The sequence below is a fragment of the Notolepis coatsorum genome (genome assembly GCF_963971535.1).
Source record: "Notolepis coatsorum genome assembly, chromosome: 20".
NCBI lineage: Eukaryota > Metazoa > Chordata > Actinopteri > Aulopiformes > Paralepididae > Notolepis > Notolepis coatsorum.
In genome coordinates, this window is record NC_140184.1 from 42214135 (window position 1) to 42234277 (window position 20143).

Consider the following 20143-nt stretch of genomic DNA (forward strand, 5'->3'; position numbering starts at 1 on the left):
GCTAATAATATAGCTCAGCTTGTGTCCAGCTAATGGATGGATGAGGGGTGGGTGGGTTGACACCAGAGGCAGACACACTGAAGATGAAAGTTATTGTCTTACCTTTGGCGCCTCGCAGAACGAACCCGAAGCCCTCATTCTCCTTTTTCTGCAGCACCCACCGTCTTCTCGTCCACCACGCAGTCACTGTGGAGTAAATGCCGCGCAGAGCGCCCGTTAGCACAGCCCATCATGCGCAGCATGGCCACAGAGTGAAGGTTCATCTTGAAAGGCTAGTCCGGCTGGTCCGGCCAGGGGCCACCCCGCCCCCTCTCTAGAAGAGCGGGGATCCTTGCCGGCTTCTAGCTGTGTCTAACGGTATGACAGCAGCACCGGCGGCCCAGTGACAACATCTCCAGAAAAAACGCCCCCCCCCCCCCCCCCCCCCCCTCTCTCACTCCCTCCCTCACTCAGCGCGCTCTCTCTCTCTCTTTCTCACTCCCTCCCTCAGCGCGCGCGCGCTCTCTCTCACTCTCTCTCTCTCTCTCTCTCTCTCTGTCAGCGTTGACACCTCAGCGAGAGTCGCTGCTGAGCCTAGACGAGAGAGAGAGAGAGAGAGAGAGAGAGAGAGAGAGAGAGAGAGAGAGAGAGAGAGACGTGGGAGCGGTGACGTCGAAGAGAAGCATTACCAACTGAACTGAGGAAATAGTGTTGATGATGGGAGAGATGATGATGATGATGATGATGATGATGATGATGATGATGATGATGATGATGATGATGATGATGATGATTAGCCTAAAGCCAAGCGCGAGTCTCTCCGTGGTAGAAATTGAGTAGAGGCTCTGCGATGTGACATTAAGCGACCGACTGGAGAGAAGAATTAAATGAGAAAGAAAGGGGGTGGGGGTGAAGGATGCCCAGTTGTGGCAGTTAATTAAACTATGTAAATAAATTACTTATTGACTATTGTTTGTTATGTTGTAATATATTGACAACATGTACAATGTGTACATAAAGTAAATATATTACTTATACAATAAGTAAATATTACTTATGGCTATAACATAACATACATTATGCACCTTTTTTCCTGTGGTACTTTATATTTTCTGATGAGACCGTGTTGGCAGATTGATGGGTTGATTGATTGTGTGTCTTTCGTCTGCAGAGAGAGGCTGTCCAGTGTGTGTCTTATCATCTGCAGCGAGAGGCTGTCCAGTGTGTGTCTTATCATCTGCAGCGAGAGGCTGTCCAGTGTGCGTCTTATCATCTGCAGCGTGGCAGAGAGAGGCTGTCCAGTGTGTATCCAGAGGTGCGCTCCTGATTGGCTGACTGGTTGCACTATATTTTAATGCGCATAAATGTTCCCTCGCATACGTATTGACATATTGACTAAAGACAATGCCTAAATGACTCTACGAATGGAATGTAACACATTTCATTCACAATTTTTGTGTGAATGTATGAGAACGTATTTGAACACACTTGACGACCTTAGCTATTGTTATGCAAAGTAGCCATGTGGGTACTTAGCGAGTGCAGCGCATCAGTCAAGTGCAGCGCATTCCTTATCAGGTTTTGTCTGAACGATGGTCTGACTCAGGCAGAGCACCGTTCACACCAAACCTGTGAATGTGATTGCCATGAATTGTTATGCTTATGTGACGGATCATACTGGGTCTGCGTTGTGTTTGATGTTAAATGAGAATGTCCCGAGGGGGAGTCGAACAGGGGGCTCCCGCGTCCGCGGGCGACGACACAGGCCGCTGCATTAAGAAGTGAATTCACTCCTAACTACCGTCCCTATGCGTCTGTTAACCCTGTTATGGGGAAGTGAGTTTAATTTACCAGCCCGCACTGCCACAGTCACTCGTCAACACACCTGTTTCCGTGACTGTGGACATACCCACAGGCTTCCCCGTTACACTCACCTCCCTAAACTCACTCCCCTCAGGACATCCGGGTCACTGGGCACCACTGTGACGGATCATACTGGGTCTGCGTTGTGTTTGATGTTAAATGAGAATGTCCCGAGGGGGAGTCGAACAGGGGGCTCCCGCGTCCGCGGGCGACGACACAGGCCGCTGCACTAAGAAGTGAATTCACTCCTAACTACCGTCCCTATGCGTCTGTTAACCCTGTTATGGGGAAGTGAGTTTAATTTACCAGCCCGCACTGCCACAGTCACTCGTCAACACACCTGTTTCCGTGACTGTGGACATACCCACGGGCTTCCCCGTTACACTCACCTCCCTAAACTCACTCCCCTCAGGACATCCGGGTCACGGCACCACTGTGACGGATCATACTGGGTCTGCGTTGTGTTTGATGTTAAATGAGAATGTCCCGAGGGGGAGTCGAACAGGGGGCTCCCGCGTCCGCGGGCGACGACACAGGCCGCTGCACTAAGAAGTGAATTCACTCCTAACTACCGTCCCTATGCGTCTGTTAACCCTGTTATGGGGAAGTGAGTTTAATTTACCAGCCCGCACTGCCACAGTCACTCGTCAACACACCTGTTTCCGTGACTGTGGACATACCCACAGGCTTCCCCGTTACACTCACCTCCCTAAACTCACTCCCCTCAGGACATCCGGGTCACGGCACCACTGTGACGGATCATACTGGGTCTGCGTTGTGTTTGATGCCGAGGGGGAGTCGAACAGGGGGCTCCCGCGTCCGCGGGCGACGACACAGGCCGCTGCACTAAGAAGTGAATTCACTCCTAACTACCGTCCCTATGCGTCTGTTAACCCTGTTATGGGGAAGTGAGTTTAATTTACCAGCCCGCACTGCCACAGTCACCCGTCAACACACCTGTTTCAGTGACTGTGGACATACCCACAGACTTCCCCGTTACACTTATGCGAGGTAGCCAGGTACACGCGACAAGTCGAGTGCAGCGCGTTCTTGAGTGCACGCGCATGCGTGCGCACATCCGTGCATGTGTGTGCACACGCTTCTGCTCACAAAAGCTTGGTTGCACATCGTGCAACCCCGTCCCATGAGCAACGCACCTCTGTGTGTATATCTTATCATCTGCAGTGAGGCAGAGAGAGGCTGTCCAGTGTGTGTCTTATCATCTGCAGCGAGGCAGAGAGAGGCTGTCCGGTGTGTCTTATCATCTGCAGCGAGGCAGAGAGAGGCTGTCCAGTGTGTCTTATCATCTGCAGCGAGGCAGAGAGAGGCTGTCCAGTGTGTCTTATCATCTGCAGCGAGGCAGAGAGAGGCTGTCCAGTGTGTCTTATCATCTGCAGCGAGGCAGAGAGAGGCTGTCCAGTGTGTCTTATCATCTGCAGCGAGGCAGAGAGAGGCTGTCCAGTGTGTCTTATCATCTGCAGCGAGGCAGAGAGAGGCTGTCCAGTGTGTCTTATCATCTGCAGCGAGGCAGAGAGAGGCTGTCCAGTGTGTCTTATCATCTGCAGCGAGGCAGAGAGAGGCTGTCCAGTGTGTGTCTTATCATCTGCAGCGAGGCAGAGAGAGGCTGTCCAGTGTGTCTTATCATCTGCAGCGAGGCAGAGAGAGGCTGTCCAGTGTGTCTTATCATCTGCAGCGAGGCAGAGAGAGGCTGTCCAGTGTGTCTTATCATCTGCAGAGAGAGGCTGTCCAGTGTGTGTCTTATCATCTGCAGCGTGGCAGAGAGAGGCTGTCCAGTGTGTCTTATCATCTGCAGAGAGAGGCTGTCCAGTGTGTGTCTCATCATCTGCAGCGTGGCAGAGAGAGGCTGTCCAGTGTGTCTTATCATCTGCAGCGTGGCAGAGAGAGGCTGTCCAGTGTGTCTTATCATCTGCAGAGAGAGGCTGTCCAGTGTGTGTCTTATCATCTGCAGCGTGGCAGAGAGAGGCTGTCCAGTGTGTCTTATCATCTGCAGAGAGAGGCTGTCCAGTGTGTGTCTCATCATCTGCAGCGTGGCAGAGAGAGGCTGTCCAGTGTGTCTTATCATCTGCAGAGAGAGGCTGTCCAGTGTGTGTCTCATCATCTGCAGCATGGCAGAGAGAGGCTACCCACCTGTCTGGACGTTGTCCACGTGTAATTCAGTGACACTTTTCAATAATCCAATCAATTCACGCCAGCAGATGGCCCAGGCTTTATTCCGGTAAGAAGTGTTCTCATCTTCTTCATAATACTTTGAATATTCCAAAATGTATTTCACATAAAATTATTTGAACATCCATAAACATTTTGCCTATTGAAATACATTTTGCGACTTCCGGTTTGCGACGTTCTGGTGGGCAGCCACATGAAAGAGCTCCCGGTCAATGAATATAAAAAAAAGGAAGTAAAACAATTCAAAACGAAATAAAAAGTGAAGATTCGAGGACAAAAGAAAGGAAAGCAACCCCAGATGAAGTAAATATGGAAAAGACTCAACACGAGGCAATGATGCAACAGGTAGAACAAGCTAGCGGGACGCTGAATGTCAATGCAGAGAAGCTACAGGCTAACATACAAACTAACTGCTGACAGCACAGTGGTGGTGGGCCTGATCTCTGCCAACGACGAGAGGGCCTACCTGGAAGAGGTCAAGGTCCTGGCGGGATGGTGCCAGGAAAACAGCCTCTCCCTGAACGTCAGCAAAACAAAGGAGATGATTGTGGACTTCAGGAGGTCGGGGGTCAAGGACTACAGCCCCCTCAGCATCGACGGGGCACCGGTTGAGAGAGTCAACAGCTTTAAGTACCTCGGAGCCTACATATCCGAGGACTTGACATGGACCACACACATTGACAGTGTTGTGAAGAAGGCACGACAACGCCTCTACTTCCTCAGGCGCCTAAGGAAGTTCCAAGTCAGTCAGAAGATCCTTAAGAACTTCTACTCATGTACAATAGAGAGCATCCTGACTGGCAACATCACCTCCTGGTTTGGGAATAGCACTGCACAAGACCGAAGCAGACTACAAAGAGTGACACGTTCAGCCGAACGCACAATTGGAGGGGGGCTCCCCACCCTCCAGAACATTTACAACAAGCGTTGCAGGGGCAAGGCTAAGAGAATCATTAAAGACTCCAGTCACCCGAACAACTGCCTCTTTGAACTGCTGCGGTCAGGCAAGCGATACCGGAGTCTCAAGGCGAGCACAGAAAGACTCAGAAGAAGCTTCTATCCCCAGGCCATCAGGCTGCTAAACGAACAATGAACACTACACAACAACAACCATCAAATGCACATAGCACACACATCCACACGCACACACTCACTTTAAACAAACACACTGTAGCACCCACTCCACACACTTTATAGCACACACCCACTTTAAACAAACACACTGTAGCACCCACTCCCCACACTTTATATTTATTGATGAAGGATTGCACTACAACTCGTACACCTTACTGTAAATTGTACCTAAATTGTACCTCATCCCATTTCTGCTTTGCACTATATAGTACTGTACATTAGTACACTGCATAGTTGTTACAAAGGGTCAGATTAAACCGAATATATATATTTATTTATGGATATATATTGAATAGTATTTGTATGTCGTTTGATATCCCTTGTATATTCTTTGTACATATGCACGGAATATCCCTTTAGCCTACAGCCCATAATATTTCATTCTCCTATTGGATGGCGTGCCACCAGGCGCCAGTGACTTACCCCTAGAGCCGACTTCAAAGGTACCGACGAGACATGCCCTTACTAGCCTCAGCTCCGCGCAGGAATACGGCTACCGAAAGCAGAGCGGCACTACTTGTCCACCGTACATATAAATATGGCGCGGCGAATACAGAACTTCCCTTTTCAGTTCCCTTTCAGTTCGAGTTGGAGTTCAGTCTTGTTCAGTTCAGTTACCAAGTAAAGCCTCACCCACTACGCAACGTGGGCAGAGTAGGGCTCGTATTGCCCCAAATAGAGTCGTGTTTATCCTACTACGTTTGTTCAACGTATCGTTCGCTCCTTACTAGTAAAAGCCTTCATTACGAGTCAAAGACCACGTGAAGTGAGTAATTGTGCGTCTACATAGAGCACTTATTGCCGCGTGCTAATAGGATAGTAATGTCAAGTTCAACCGTGGACCACCGCGCACCGGAGGATTTACACCCCGCCAGCAGAGCCTTTCCGGCAGGATTACTATTATTATTCTTCATTCTTCACCAAGCTGCTGGAGCAGAGAACCGTCTACACCCACTGCTGTGGGATCTACACATGCCCGTGAGGACATCACTCGAGCCCGTCTTGAGGCTCCACGGCTTCACCTGCGCGGCGCGCACACTGAGAGTACAGAGGCTGCCTTTCCCCGCTGACACAGGGAGTAATTGTCGCCTGTGGAACCATTGACTTTGTATAGAGCATTGCCTCCCCCTGCTGGCTTACAACCGGTAGTAACTCCCCTACCATTATTCCCTAGATAATTCCTAATATTCAGTATTGACTTGCCTACGCACATTCTTTGCCTTATAAGCGCATCCGAATTGATCTAAGTAATGTAATCTAATATTCTTTTGATGTAATAAATATTCTAAACGAGTATGTGTGTGGAAACCGTTTCATTGTGGAAGTGTTCTCATCTGATATACTTGTGTACAGTATGGCCAGTAATGTACAATAAGACGGTAGTGGTTTAATGATACCAATACTTGATTAATACAGTCAGGGAATTGTACCCCTCAGTTACAATTGGTCCTTCGAGCCCCGGATAATAATTAGCGTAATATTAATATAATATTAATATTGACATGGCCGATGACGAACACTCCACAAACGGTTCTCCTAAGCTAGATCGCCCGCAGCGCAGACGGCAGCCACCTCCCTATCTAGAGGCATACGCTGTCAGTCCAATACCTAGCTTTAAAGGGAAATTAGATACGGATAAAATAACTAAAGCGGATAGTAAAATTATGTCCGACTCCATCAACCAGGATACCCCGACCACAGAGGCCCTAGTGGGTTCTAATGTAACTGACCAAGCTCACGGTGGGGACCAGGAGGGAACTGACACGACTTTATCCCCCGACAACGTCGACAAGGTAGTCCCCGGAGAGCTCCAGGATAAAGAAAGCCCTCCCGGGATGGAACCCGACCCACCACAAGAAGAGACGCGCACCCAGGAGATGGATCTCCTCGGTACGCAACAGGAGAACGGGTCTCCAACAAGTACTGCCGGGAGCCGATCGCCCCGAACGGCGTCTTCCCCCAGCGCGGCGGACAAGATGCTGGCGCAAGCACTCATCGCCACCCTGGCAGCCTCCACCGAACGCGATCGACTTCAAGCGCAACAGACGCGCGAGCGCGAACAGTTTGCAGGCGAGCGAGAGCGCTTCCAGGCGCAACAAAGGAGTGAAGACGACCGCATAAGACTGGAGACCAGACGCCTCCAGACAGAAGAGAACATTGAGAGAAGCCGCGCCGATGCACAGCACGCCGCCGCCAATGCACAGCGCGACGTCGCAAATGCACAGCTCCATGCCGCCCATGCCAGCGCCAATGCCCAGCGCGACGCCGCCAACGCACAGCGCAACGCCGCCCAGGCCAGCGCCAATGCGCAGCGCGACGCCGCCAATGCCCAGCGCGAAGCAGCGCGCGACGCAGCCCATGCCCAGCGCGAGGCAGAGCGCGACCGGCTGCAGGCGGAGCTGATGGACAAACTGGTTGCCATGGCGACACCCCCTCACTCCGCACGGAGCTCTCAGAGATCGTCAAGACATGGGTCTAGGACACATTCCCCTACCCGACGAAGCGACCCGGGACTCCGCCAACAAGAGGATCCTGTCCACGTCTCCGAACCCCCTTCCCGGCCGGTCCATACGAGACCCAGCAACCGGGAAGAATCGGACCACGCCGAGAGACTGAACAGAAGACTCCAGGTCCTAGCAGAGGGAGAGGAGGAGGAAGAGGAGGAATGTCAAGCCGACCAGCAGCAACGTACTCTGGCCCAGGAGGCCCAGTACAGCCCCGACCAGCAGCAATGTACTCTGGCCCAGGAGGCCCAGTACAGCCCCGACCAGCAGCAACGTACTCTGGACCAGGAGGTCCAGTACAGCCCAGAAGTCAGCCCCGAGGCCCTGCGCTACAAACCCCCGACTCAACTCACAGGTGAGTTTGACGCACCGCCAGCCCAGAGGGACAGCACCTGGGTACCCGACCTTCGGTACCCACCAAGTACCAGCCCAAGACGACACGCACGGGGAGACTCGCCTAGGAGGCCTCTTCCCCAACGCTCACCGATGTGCCAGTCATCCATGGCATCGTACCTTGGCGCACCGACGTTTCCAGACTTCACCCATGAGAACCGAGCACAGTACACGGAGCTACGGATGTGCTTAGAGACAATGATGGTTGATGTAGCTGATGAACGCCACAAGTATGCTACCCTATTGAAGCACCTCAAGGTGCCCAGAGCGCACAATATAGCGCTGGCCTATGCCAACTCTACTACCCCATACACAGCGGCTCTAGCAGCACTCGACCAACGGTATGGACGCGTATGGGACTACGTGATACAGGAGATAAGAGACATTGACCGTCTCCCCCCAGCCAGAGACAACAGAGCGCTAGATGACCTGTCTATCAAGGTACAGTCCCTGGTAGGGATGCTGGGGTCCCAAAATGAAAAGGGTATCTACGAACTGTACGCTAACTCTAATGTAGAGAGGATATTAGAGAAGCTCCCTCCCGCCCGACAAGAGCGCTTCAGGCGGCAGAGAGACTACCGCGACCCCAACGGTCCAGAGGCATCCCTCCTAGACCTATCTGAGTTCCTCGCCAGGGAGGTCAGTAGCCTACGACTCGACACGTTCGTATGGAGTGGACCAAGCCCAAGACTCGGACCTCGGGGACAAACGGATAACCGCCGGTTGGTGACCGTTATGCACCAAGCCGAATCAGTACCACACAAGAACCACAACACCCCCTCGACGAAAGAGGACCAGTGGAAGATTGAGTGCCAGTACTGTGAGGGAGAACATCGGCTGTATCAGTGCGAAGATTTCAAGAAGCTGACCACGGATGATGTGAGTCAGTGGGTCAAGGACCACCGCCGCTGCTTCCGCTGCGCGCGCAGCCACCTAGCAGCTGAGTGCCGCCTGAAAAAGAAGTGCAGCAGGTGCGGTGGCACCCACTTGGAGGCCCTGCATGACATCAACAGGCGTCAGCCAGGACAACAGAGTGGGCCCGTCGCGGTGATGTACCATGCCGAGGCGGTGGCACCAGTACCGAAGAGCCACCAGACCGCTCCCTACTGTACCTACTGCGACGGCGGACACTGGCTGGCACAGTGCGCCAAATATAAGACACTGAACCCCGTCCAAGTTAACCAGTGGCGTGAGGCGGCCCAGGCGGGCGCCGCTTACCACGCAGGGGCGGCCCAGGCGGGCGCCGCTTACCGCGCAACACGGTGCGGAGCCCACCAGAAGGTCCAAGGCAACCAACCAACAGGAGTGCTCCACATTGACCAGCATAGCGGGACCCCCTGTGTGCTCCTCAAAGTGGTCAGAGTGCTCCTGAGCTACGAGGACAAGGTCCTGGACACTTACGCCGTCCTGGACGATGGGTCTGAAAAGACTCTCCTCCTCACTTCCGCAGCAGCCCAGTTGGGCCTGCGAGGTGTCAAAGATACAATGACCATACGCACCATCAGAAGGGACCAGAAGACCATAACGGGTGAAAAGGTCTCCTTCAAGATAGCAGCGGTGGACCAGCCCGAGAAGCAGTATAGTATAACTAACGTCTTCACCAGCCACGACATAGGCCTGTCTCAGTACACCTACCCCATCCCACAGCTGATGGCTAAGTATGTGCACCTACGTCAACTACCTATACCGCTTATCGACGGTGCCACACCGACCCTGCTCATCGGCTCCGACCACGCGGACCTCATTCTCCCAATTGAGGCGGCCCACGTCGGACCCAAAGGATGCCCAGTCGCGGTTCAGACCCGACTGGGATGGACGCTCCAGGGCCCCCTCTACGGACTTGACAGTCAACCCACGTCTACACGCTGCCTACACACAGAGGCGAGCGACACCGGCCTCTCCCCCGTACAGCAGAGGCTATTGACATTAAGCGAGAGGCCCGTGAGAGAACCATGGGTACCAGAGGGAGTTCGTAATTCCACCCCCCTCAGCTGCGCTCCAGACGTAGCTGACCTCGAACCCAGCACCCCAAGCGACTCCTTGACGGGGCGGCCGGGACCGGCCCCTCCTCAGATGGGGTACCGAGCAAACAAGAGAAACAGACGGAGGAGGAGAAAGCACAGCCAAGCACAGATCAAAGAAGTCTCAGGCCCGCTTCCTCCTAAGCCCCCCTTCATCCCGTCCAGTCGCCATGACCGTAGACCAGTCACTACCCCGAGCTGCGTGGCCGGCCGGCCGCGTAAGCAAAGTGACCACTGGTGCCGACGGAAGGGTCAGAGTGGCAGAAGTGCTCGGCCAAGGGCGGACCTACAACCGACCCGTGGCGAGGCTGATAGAGTCGCCAAGGCTCCCCGACTCGCTTAATGACGACCATGACCCATGACTTTGTGAACTGACCGACCCCTCACAACGGACATTGAGTAGTGGACAGTGCGGTTAATCTGTCTCTGTTTAGCTAATTAGGTGGGACTAATTAGGGGGCGGCTGTTACAAAGGGTCAGATTAAACCGAATATATATATTTATTTATGGATATATATTGAATAGTATTTGTATGTCGTTTGATATCCCTTGTATATTCTTTGTACATATGCACGGAATATCCCTTTAGCCTACAGCCCATAATATTTCATTCTCCTATTGGATGGCGTGCCACCAGGCGCCAGTGACTTACCCCTAGAGCCGACTTCAAAGGTACCGACGAGACATGCCCTTACTAGCCTCAGCTCCGCGCAGGAATACGGCTACCGAAAGCAGAGCGGCACTACTTGTCCACCGTACATATAAATATGGCGCGGCGAATACAGAACTTCCCTTTTCAGTTCCCTTTCAGTTCGAGTTGGAGTTCAGTCTTGTTCAGTTCAGTTACCAAGTAAAGCCTCACCCACTACGCAACGTGGGCAGAGTAGGGCTCGTATTGCCCCAAATAGAGTCGTGTTTATCCTACTACGTTTGTTCAACGTATCGTTCGCTCCTTACTAGTAAAAGCCTTCATTACGAGTCAAAGACCACGTGAAGTGAGTAATTGTGCGTCTACATAGAGCACTTATTGCCGCGTGCTAATAGGATAGTAACGTCAAGTTCAACCGTGGACCACCGCGCACCGGAGGATTTACACCCCGCCAGCAGAGCCTTTCCGGCAGGATTACTATTATTATTCTTCATTCTTCACCAAGCTGCTGGAGCAGAGAACCGTCTACACCCACTGCTGTGGGATCTACACATGCCCGTGAGGACATCACTCGTGCCCGTCTTGAGGCTCCACGGCTTCACCTGAGCGGCGCGCACACTGAGAGTACAGAGGCTGCCTTTCCCCGCTGACACAGGGAGTAATTGTCGCCTGTGGAACCATTGACTTTGTATAGAGCATTGCCTCCCCCTGCTGGCTTACAACCGGTAGTAACTCCCCTACCATTATTCCCTAGATAATTCCTAATATTCAGTATTGACTTGCCTACGCACATTCTTTGCCTTATAAGCGCATCCGAATTGACCTAAGTAATGTAATCTAATATTCTTTTGATGTAATAAATATTCTAAACGAGTATGTGTGTGGAAACCGTTTCATTGTGGAAGTGTTCTCATCTGATATACTTGTGTACAGTATGGCCAGTAATGTACAATAAGACGGTAGTGGTTTAATGATACCAATACTTGATTAATACAGTCAGGGAATTGTACCCCTCAGTTACAATAGTATTGTATATTATATGGTAACTCAGTTACGTCTATTCTGCATCGAACATTGTACATATGTCTATACTGAACACTGTGACCATTGTCAAACTCAAAGCCCTTCTCTCCCCTGCAGACCTTCAGAGAGTCATCCACGCCTTCATTTCATCTAGATTAGACTACTGCAACTCCCTCTATATAGGCATTAACCAGTCTTCCCTGTCCCGCTTACAACTGGTACAAAACGCTGCTGCCAGACTGTTGACCGGAACCCGCAAGAGAGACCACATCACCCCTGTCCTTGCCTCCCTTCATTGGCTCCCAGTACGCTACAGGATAGATTTTAAGGTTCTCCTATTTGTTTTTAAAGCCCTTAATGGTCACACACCCTCCTACATCTCAGACCTCCTATCCCCCTATTCCAACACCAGGTCCCTCAGGTCAGCCGATCAGAGGCTCCTGACAGTCCGGAGGTCTAACCTCAAGCTCAGGGGGGGCCGTGCCTTTGCTATCGCAGCCCCTGAACTGTGGAACAGCATCCCCACCTCCATTAGGCTCGCCCCCTCGATAGATGCCTTCAAATCGAGGCTCAAAACCCACTTCTACCTACTAGCCTTTCCCGTTCACTGACTCATGCCCTGTTTTTCTATGTGTTTGCCTGTGTGCCCTCCCATAAAACGGAGTGTGATTGTTGTCTATATGTATCTTGTGTTTTTACCCTCTGTACAGCACTTTGGTTGACACGCGTCATGTGAAATGTGCTTTATAAATAAATCTGATTGATTGATTGATTGTGACCTCATTTTCTACTTCTAAATTACATGCTATACTATGTTATTTGATACTATCTTGTCTAGCACAGTCTCTGGAGCGTAACAGTAAGAAGCATTTTGTATGAAAGTATTCTGTACTTCTGTATGACAACTATTAAAGAAACTTGAAACTTGAAACTAGCTTACAAGCTAACATAGAGGCTGTCATATACGGAAGTATATAAGATATACAGGGGTAGTTCTAAGGCATGCGCATTGATCTGGAGTTATATTGTTACACTGAACGTGAATGAGTCAGTCTGTTACTGCATACTGAAGTTGTCAATAAATGAGCTGAGCTCGCACCGAGTCATAGCCTCCAGACGATTAATCAGAAATGGCAAAATTTCAACCGCCGGCGAGTTTTCCTTTCGACAAACCAGGAGAATGGCCCGAATGGAAGCAGCGTTTTTTGGGATTCAGAACGGCTACCAAGTTGGATAAGGAAGAGGGTGCCGTGCAGGTTAGCAGTCTGATATATGCTATGGGAAGCGAGTCGGAGAATATATTCCGTTCGTTTGAATTTGAAGTAGTAGCACATCAAAATGACTTTACAAGAGTGCTAGTGAAGTTCGATGACTACTTTGTACCGCGACGGAACGTCATACACAAACGGGCATGTTTCCATCAACGGGTACAGAGAGCAGGAGAAAAAGCAGAGACTTTTATTAGGGCTTTGTATGAACTGGCTGTGCATTGTGATTTCGGCGCGAGCAAGGATGAGAACATCCGTGACAGAATCGTCGTTGGAGTCCTCGACAAAGAAGTCTCCCGTAAGTTGCAGATGACGAGGGACCTGACACTCGCGCTGACCATAGAGACGGTCAGGCAGTCTGAAGAGGTTGCGGCGCAGATCAGCATGCAAGGAGAGACAGCCGGAGGCGGGGCGATACACGAGGTCACTCACAACAAGCGCTACAAAGGCAATGGCCGCCAGGGTAAGCCACAAGGGGGCGACAGAGGACAATGTAGACAGTGTGGGAGAGCGTGGCACAGTAGAGATGAGAACTGTCCAGCTAAAAAGTCCACATGTAATACCTGCGACAAAGTAGGGCACTGGAGCAAAGTGTGTAGAAATAGGAAAGCAGTACGTGAGGTCAGAGAACAAGAAGAAGTGCAGCAACAACAGCAGGACTCCGGGTCAGAAGATGGGTACTACATGGGGGAAGTGAGTAAAGCAGGTGGGTCGCCAAAGAGGTGGGCCGTCAAGGTGTTGATGGGCTCCACACCGGTCACATGGGGCAAATGTGAGCATCATTCACGAGGAGACCTACCACTCACTCATGCCAAACAGACCGCTGGAGCCTGCGGAAATACCACTGGACAGCCCAGGTGGCGAGCTGCATTGCATAGGACAGATCCAGAGCACTGTGACCTACAAGGGTAAGACACACCCACTCACAGCTTATGTCATCCGGGGGCTTACAGTAAACAACCTACTCAGCAGGCCAATGTCAGTGAAAATGAATCTAGTGAGAAGAGTGGAGGAAACGGTGAGCAGCAGCAGGAAAAATGAACATTTACAGGCATACGGGGAGCATGGGACATTACAAACTGAACCAGTAAGAATACTGCTTAAAGATGGCGCCCAGCCATACGCGGTATACACAGCGTGACGTGTACCTCTCCCTATGCTGCAGAAGGTCAAGGAAGAGCTCCAAAGGATGGAGAGGAATGGCATCATTGAGAAGGTGACACAGCCTACCGATTGGTGTGCACCCATGGTGCCGGTCCTGAAGAGCACAGGCAAAGCCTGCATCTGTGTGGATTTCAAGAGGCTGAACGAGGCTGTTAAAAGAGAACAGTACACCCTGCCCACTACCGACGAGATCACAGCAAAGCTAAGCGGGGCCACAGTCTTCACGTCACTCGATGCCGCCAGTGGATTCTTCCAAATCCCGTTGCACCCAGACAGCTGTAAGCTCACCACCTTCATCACGCCGTTTGGCAGGTTCAACTTCAAGCGACTGCCATTCGGGATCACAAGCGCGCCTGAAATCTTCCAGAGGAAGATGATGGAGACCCTGGATGGGTTAGAGGGCGTCGAGATCTTCATGGACGACATTCTCGTCTACGGGGAGATCAGAGCGGCCACAGACGCCGAACTGTTGTCAGTCGCCAGACTCATAAAAAAGGGATGGCCTGAACACCTAGCCGAGGTGCCTATCGAGGCGAGACCCTATGGCCCAGTGAAATCAGAGCTGTCAGAGCTAAATGGACTTGTCCTAAGAGGGAACAGGATTGTCATGCCGAGACAGATGAGAGGAGAGATCCTTCAGAGAATCCATGAAGGGCACCAGGGCCTAGTGAAATGTAGGGAGAGAGCGAGTTCCTCAGTATGGTGGCCTGGTCTCTCCACAGAGTTAAGCCAGCTCGTGGCATCGTGCCAGGTGTGCTGTGAACTGAAAAAAACTCAACAAAAAGAGCCTCTCCTCTCCACGCCACTCCCAGAGCGACCCTGGAAGAGGATCACCATGGACCTCTGTGAGTACAAGCACAACAACTGCCTAGTAATATCAGATTATTACTCTAGGTTCATCGAGATACTCCACCTGTCTTCCACAACCAGTACACAAGTCATTCAGAGGCTGAAGGCCGTGTTCGCGAGATTCGGAATTCCTGAGGAAGTGGTGAGCGACAATGGACCCCAGTTCGCAAGTATGGAGTTCAAGGAGCTGGCTAGGCAACTGGACTTCAAACACTACACGTCCAGCCCTCATCACCCGCAAGGCAATGGGCACGCAGAGAGAGCCGTGCAGACGGCAAAGAAAATCCTCAAGCAAGATGACCCAGCTATGGCTCTACTGAGCTACAGGTCTACTCCGTGCTCCTCCACAGGCTACAGCCCAGTGGAGCTCTTGATGGGGAGGAAACTCAGAACCACCCTCCCCACTCTTGAGAAAAACCTCACCCCAAAATGGCCCAGCAAGGCAGCTGTGCAAGAGAAGGATCAGAAGGAAAAAGCTAAACAGGCCTTTTACTTCAACCACCGTCATGGGGCCAGGGCCCTACCCGCCCTGCGACCAGGAGATGTTGTACTCTCCAAGCTGGACCATGACAAGAAGTGGTCCTTGCCAGCAGTGATCTCCAGCGAGAGCAGCACCCCGAGATCCTTCGTCATCCAGACACAGCAAGGAACAGAGCTGCGGCGGAACCGGCGCCACCTCCAACCGGTGCCTGTGATACAGCCAACCCCAGCAACGCCTGATGAGTGCGCAGGGACAGACTCCCACTCTGACAGACACACCTTGTTAGAGACTGTTCCTGCCGGTCAGAGTGTGGCTACAGCTACACCTACAACCCCGTTGTCTGGTCAAACGGTGACCCGATCGGGACGACTGAGCTCTTGACCTGTAGATCGGTCAGGTAAAATGGACTGTGCAGAGTTTTTGGGTACAATGTTAAACGATAGATACTTGACGTTGAATGGGCCATAGTAATGTCAATTTAGCAATACAATTTAAAAAGTTATAGCCCTGCAAAGAAGGGGAACATCTCCATATACTTACAGTACTGGCAGACTGGCTACAAGGATGAGTATAAGTTCTGGCAGATAAAGGGTTAAAGCCGGACAGGCTGCCAAATTCATCTATCACGCCGAGCAGATGAGGTAGAGAGACGGAGGGATTTTGCATAAACAGGAGTACATAATCTGCGTATAAGCTAATATGTGCCTAGCCGTGGATAGGAGGGACTTGTTGAGGCAATGTCAAATTTTATTTTTTTACATATTATGAAAGTACAGATTCATACCTTCAAAATAAGCCATCACTTGAACATTTTGGTGGGATACTTTTCAAGCTACTTCCTATGAATCATGGTGATATCACACAAACGTATTCAGAGAAAATGGCCTTGGAACCTTCTGGAGAGTTTCACACTTGTGTGTTAAACAACTACAACCCTACCCATAATGCATTGTATTCCATGGCCGCCTCTCTCTCTTGGGACATTAACACCTTGCGTCAGGCTCTTTTGTTATGGCAATGACTCTGTCTTGTGGCAAGTTGTTGTGGTAGTTGAAGTATTTGCAAATTGTATTGTATCATATTGGAAATTCAAACAGTGTATAGTTTCTGGCTGTTGTTTTATTTTAAAAAAATGTTGGGGGGGTATCCTCTTTTCCCATTTCATTTATTTTTCAAATGTTGTTTTGCCGGTCAATGGTAAATGTAGCCAAACTAACACTGGGGTTTGAAATAAAACGATTGAATCAAAATAACGTAAGGTTATGTATATAACCAAGTTCTATGAATTATGGTGACGCTCAGCATCAGTTGCATATATCTCGCTTCAGTGGATATGCACTGAATAAATTTCAAAATGTACCTTTACATACCAACATCCGTCTGACCACACCCCCATCTGCTGCCTACATAAGCAGGGGTGGGGCCACACACTCATCTCCTTCCCAACAAATTTCACCACAATGAAAGATCAAGGGCCGCAGCGGCGTCCTGATGCTGAGCGTCACCATAATTCATAGAACTTGGTTATATACATAACCTTACATTCTATTTCATTATGGCTCCGCTCAGCATCAGAGCTGAGCGGGAGCCAAAGCTCGACAAATGTACCCCGCTGAGGCCCCCCACAACCATCAGACCGGGGAGGACCGAGCCCCCCGACCCTCCCTAATGGAGGATACCCTCCCTATTGGAGGCTTACGGGAGGGAGACAGATCCGACCGTGCGAAGAGGAACTCAAGCAACTCAATGCACAGGGTGAGCAGACCGTGGCTTGACCCCACGACTACGCACACGCACAACCCGCATGCCACCAGGGAACGAACGGAAGGAACAACCCTCGTTACTGCCCCCAAAAATCACGGGGTCAAGAGCAAACTCAACCCCATGGCAAGGCCGTAGCAGCGGAGCGCGAAGGAAGACCCAGACCCACTGAAGGGACTGGATCCCCTGGAAAAAGGGGGCCCGGAGAGGTCAATGACGCCAGGCATCAAGACCCCACCAGGCGGTCACTTAGTGACACCGCCCCCCACATCGCCAGCGTATTCGGATAGGGCCCCTCCAAGAGCGGGCCCTTTCCCCCCAATAGTACACCGCCTGGCACACTGACCCTGCAGAACAGGCAGTCAGCATGGCCGTAAGCACTCAAAAAGTTCAACATACGGAAGCAGGCAGCGCACTGGGGAAACCAGGCAGCAGGCTGTAGACCTGAGCCTGGAGCACTGCGGACGAGACAGGCGCCAAAGGAGTCAACTGAAAACAGCCCCCCCGGCGGAATGGGCGTATGCTGGCGTTGTTGATCACCATGACAAAGCCTCCATTAAAAAAAACCCACCCAGAGGGGTCGAGGCAGAGAAGGCTGACACGATTGGCAGATGTCATGAACGTGCAGGGGCACACTCAACCGGGTAACCCGGGAGTTGACTCTGCTCCAACACACCAGGGAATCAACCACCCTCTCGGTACACAGACGGTGGTTGTTCCTATAACCCCTCAAGAAAAAACTCCAAAACACACCTGCGGGTATACACCAGCTATACCGCAGTACAAGTGTTTCAGTTTTCAAAAAAGGGTTATTCCAGGCCTACGGGTCGACGAAACATTACTTCGGACCGGGCCCGGCGGCTCGGGAAGCACAGGGTTACCAGAGGAGGTCCAAAGACCACCCCAACAGCCCCCTCTTCGCCACGCGTGAGAGAGGAGCAAAAAGAATGGAGAACCAGCCCTAAGCTCACCGCACTTGGTATTCCCAGGCGGTCTCCCAACCAAGTACTAACTAGGACCGAACCTGCTTAGCTTCCGAGATCGGACGAGATCAGGCGTGTACAGGTTGGTATGGCCGTAAGCCATTACGATAGTGCAGAGTACAACATGTACCCAACAAAGGGTCTCCATAACGCCTAACCCTGTGACACCCGGGCCGACCCGGCATTTTTCCCCCCGAAAAAAGCACAAGTCCCTCAGGGTACCAGAACAGCAGATCTGCATCCCCGGCGGACAACGGGTTAACTGACCTGGACCAGCGCGACCAGACCAGTCCTGTGCCCTAACCACGCCGACATGCCCACTCCAGAAGAGGGGGTAGGTATGCGTGTCGATCTAAAACATGAAAAGAGGGCGCCACCCAAACGGTCCCATTTGTACCGCGCTTAGTGGCCCACCCCAAGGGCGTGAGACCCCTCTACCTATGTTCTGATCTATTCCGTTAACATCCCCCAGATATGAACGAGAATTCATCGAGACAACCTAGTAAACTGGCGCTCGGAAGAGACAAAACTCCATCCCAGTTTCCCTATAAAAACGCTGTTTTAATAACGAGCAACCAAGGCGCACTTAGCCCCTGCGTGATTCTTAACAGAAACACCCCGAGCCAGCACTATGTACGCGTCGAGACCCAAACACATCAATGGATAGTCTAGCAAGACACCAGACATTGTTCCTCCAAGTCGCCTGGGAGAACGACACGGAGCCGTCGTGCTTCATGTTCCTTCCTCTTTTTATTTAAAAAAGAAAGAAACACAGACTGATATGAATCCCACGTGACGCAGCTGAGGGTAAAAATAGTTTACATTTTTACATCCCGCCACCCTCGCCACAAGGAGGAGACGGAAATCCCCAGAGAGACTTCCCACGTGAGCTGTATAGATTGAAAAGAATATATTGCAACATTGAGCTATGTAACACTTGGGTTAGGGCTCTCCGAGGAGGAGGCACTGAACCAATACACACTCAATAATCGAATTGAATTGAATACACACACAATAGAGCAGAACTCCTTTTTTTTTAAGTTCTACTCACCTTGACAATCTGAGGAGGCTCCCTCACTGGGAAGGAGAGTCCGAACTCACAGAAGGCACTTCTCTCTGAGGAGGAGCTTCGTGAGGAGGAGCTCTGACAACTCCCTGAAAGAGATCCATAACATGGACCCGAACAACCCACGGAAGTCTTACCACTAGAGACGCGCTCAGTGGCGTACTCTATGGCGGGGGAATTTCCGCTGTGCACACGCCCAATCTTCCAGGGCGTGGGACCAGGAAACTCCCCCCCCCCCCTCTTACCCTGTAACGTGCCGAACAGTAATGTGACAGGAACCTTGAAGGACAGGTGGTTTTAACCCATGACCAACAGAAAAAGGGGAAGAAAGGATTACCAGTTCACCCCTTTACGACCCCTCACCCATGATACGATGTAATGACAAGTAGAGCATGACACAGTCATAGCCTGCTACATGAAGCATCGAACAGCCTCACACAGCTCATGTGATAACCTGCTACCTGAGTTTTACTAAGGAAAAACACAGAACAGAGAGGGCCCCTTTAAGAGCCCCGGTCCAGACTTACACATGTGCTTCTGTGGGCCAAACCTAACCCAGTTGTAGATCACAAGACACACACAACCCTTCATCACAACAAAAAATGGCACAGTACACTCCTACTACAGAGGAACGCCGTTTTTCATAACGAGAGAAGACAGAATCCTCGATTATGTATTGGCCACAGGCCTTGCTAAGCACACATGATAAGTGACCAAACAATCTTTTCTTTAGGAAAAAATTGTTTCTCAAGCGGAAAGCACAACCCCAGCAATTAAGCTGAGGGTTACATCGTATCCCCACAAACACAGTGACACAA

The 20143-nt window shown here is 51.2% G+C and overlaps 1 protein-coding gene across 1 annotated transcript in view; it reads right to left on the minus strand.

The window, feature by feature from the left end:
• Positions 1-20143, minus strand: part of LOC311247418 (SH3 and multiple ankyrin repeat domains protein 2-like) — a gene marked incomplete at its 3' end in the record, with an annotated part of 730890 nt that overhangs the window by 215086 nt on the left and 495661 nt on the right. The window contains 2 exon segments of the mRNA XM_084337816.1: positions 103-157; positions 159-186. Of these exon segments, the coding sequence (XP_084193942.1) occupies positions 103-157; positions 159-186 (83 nt within the window).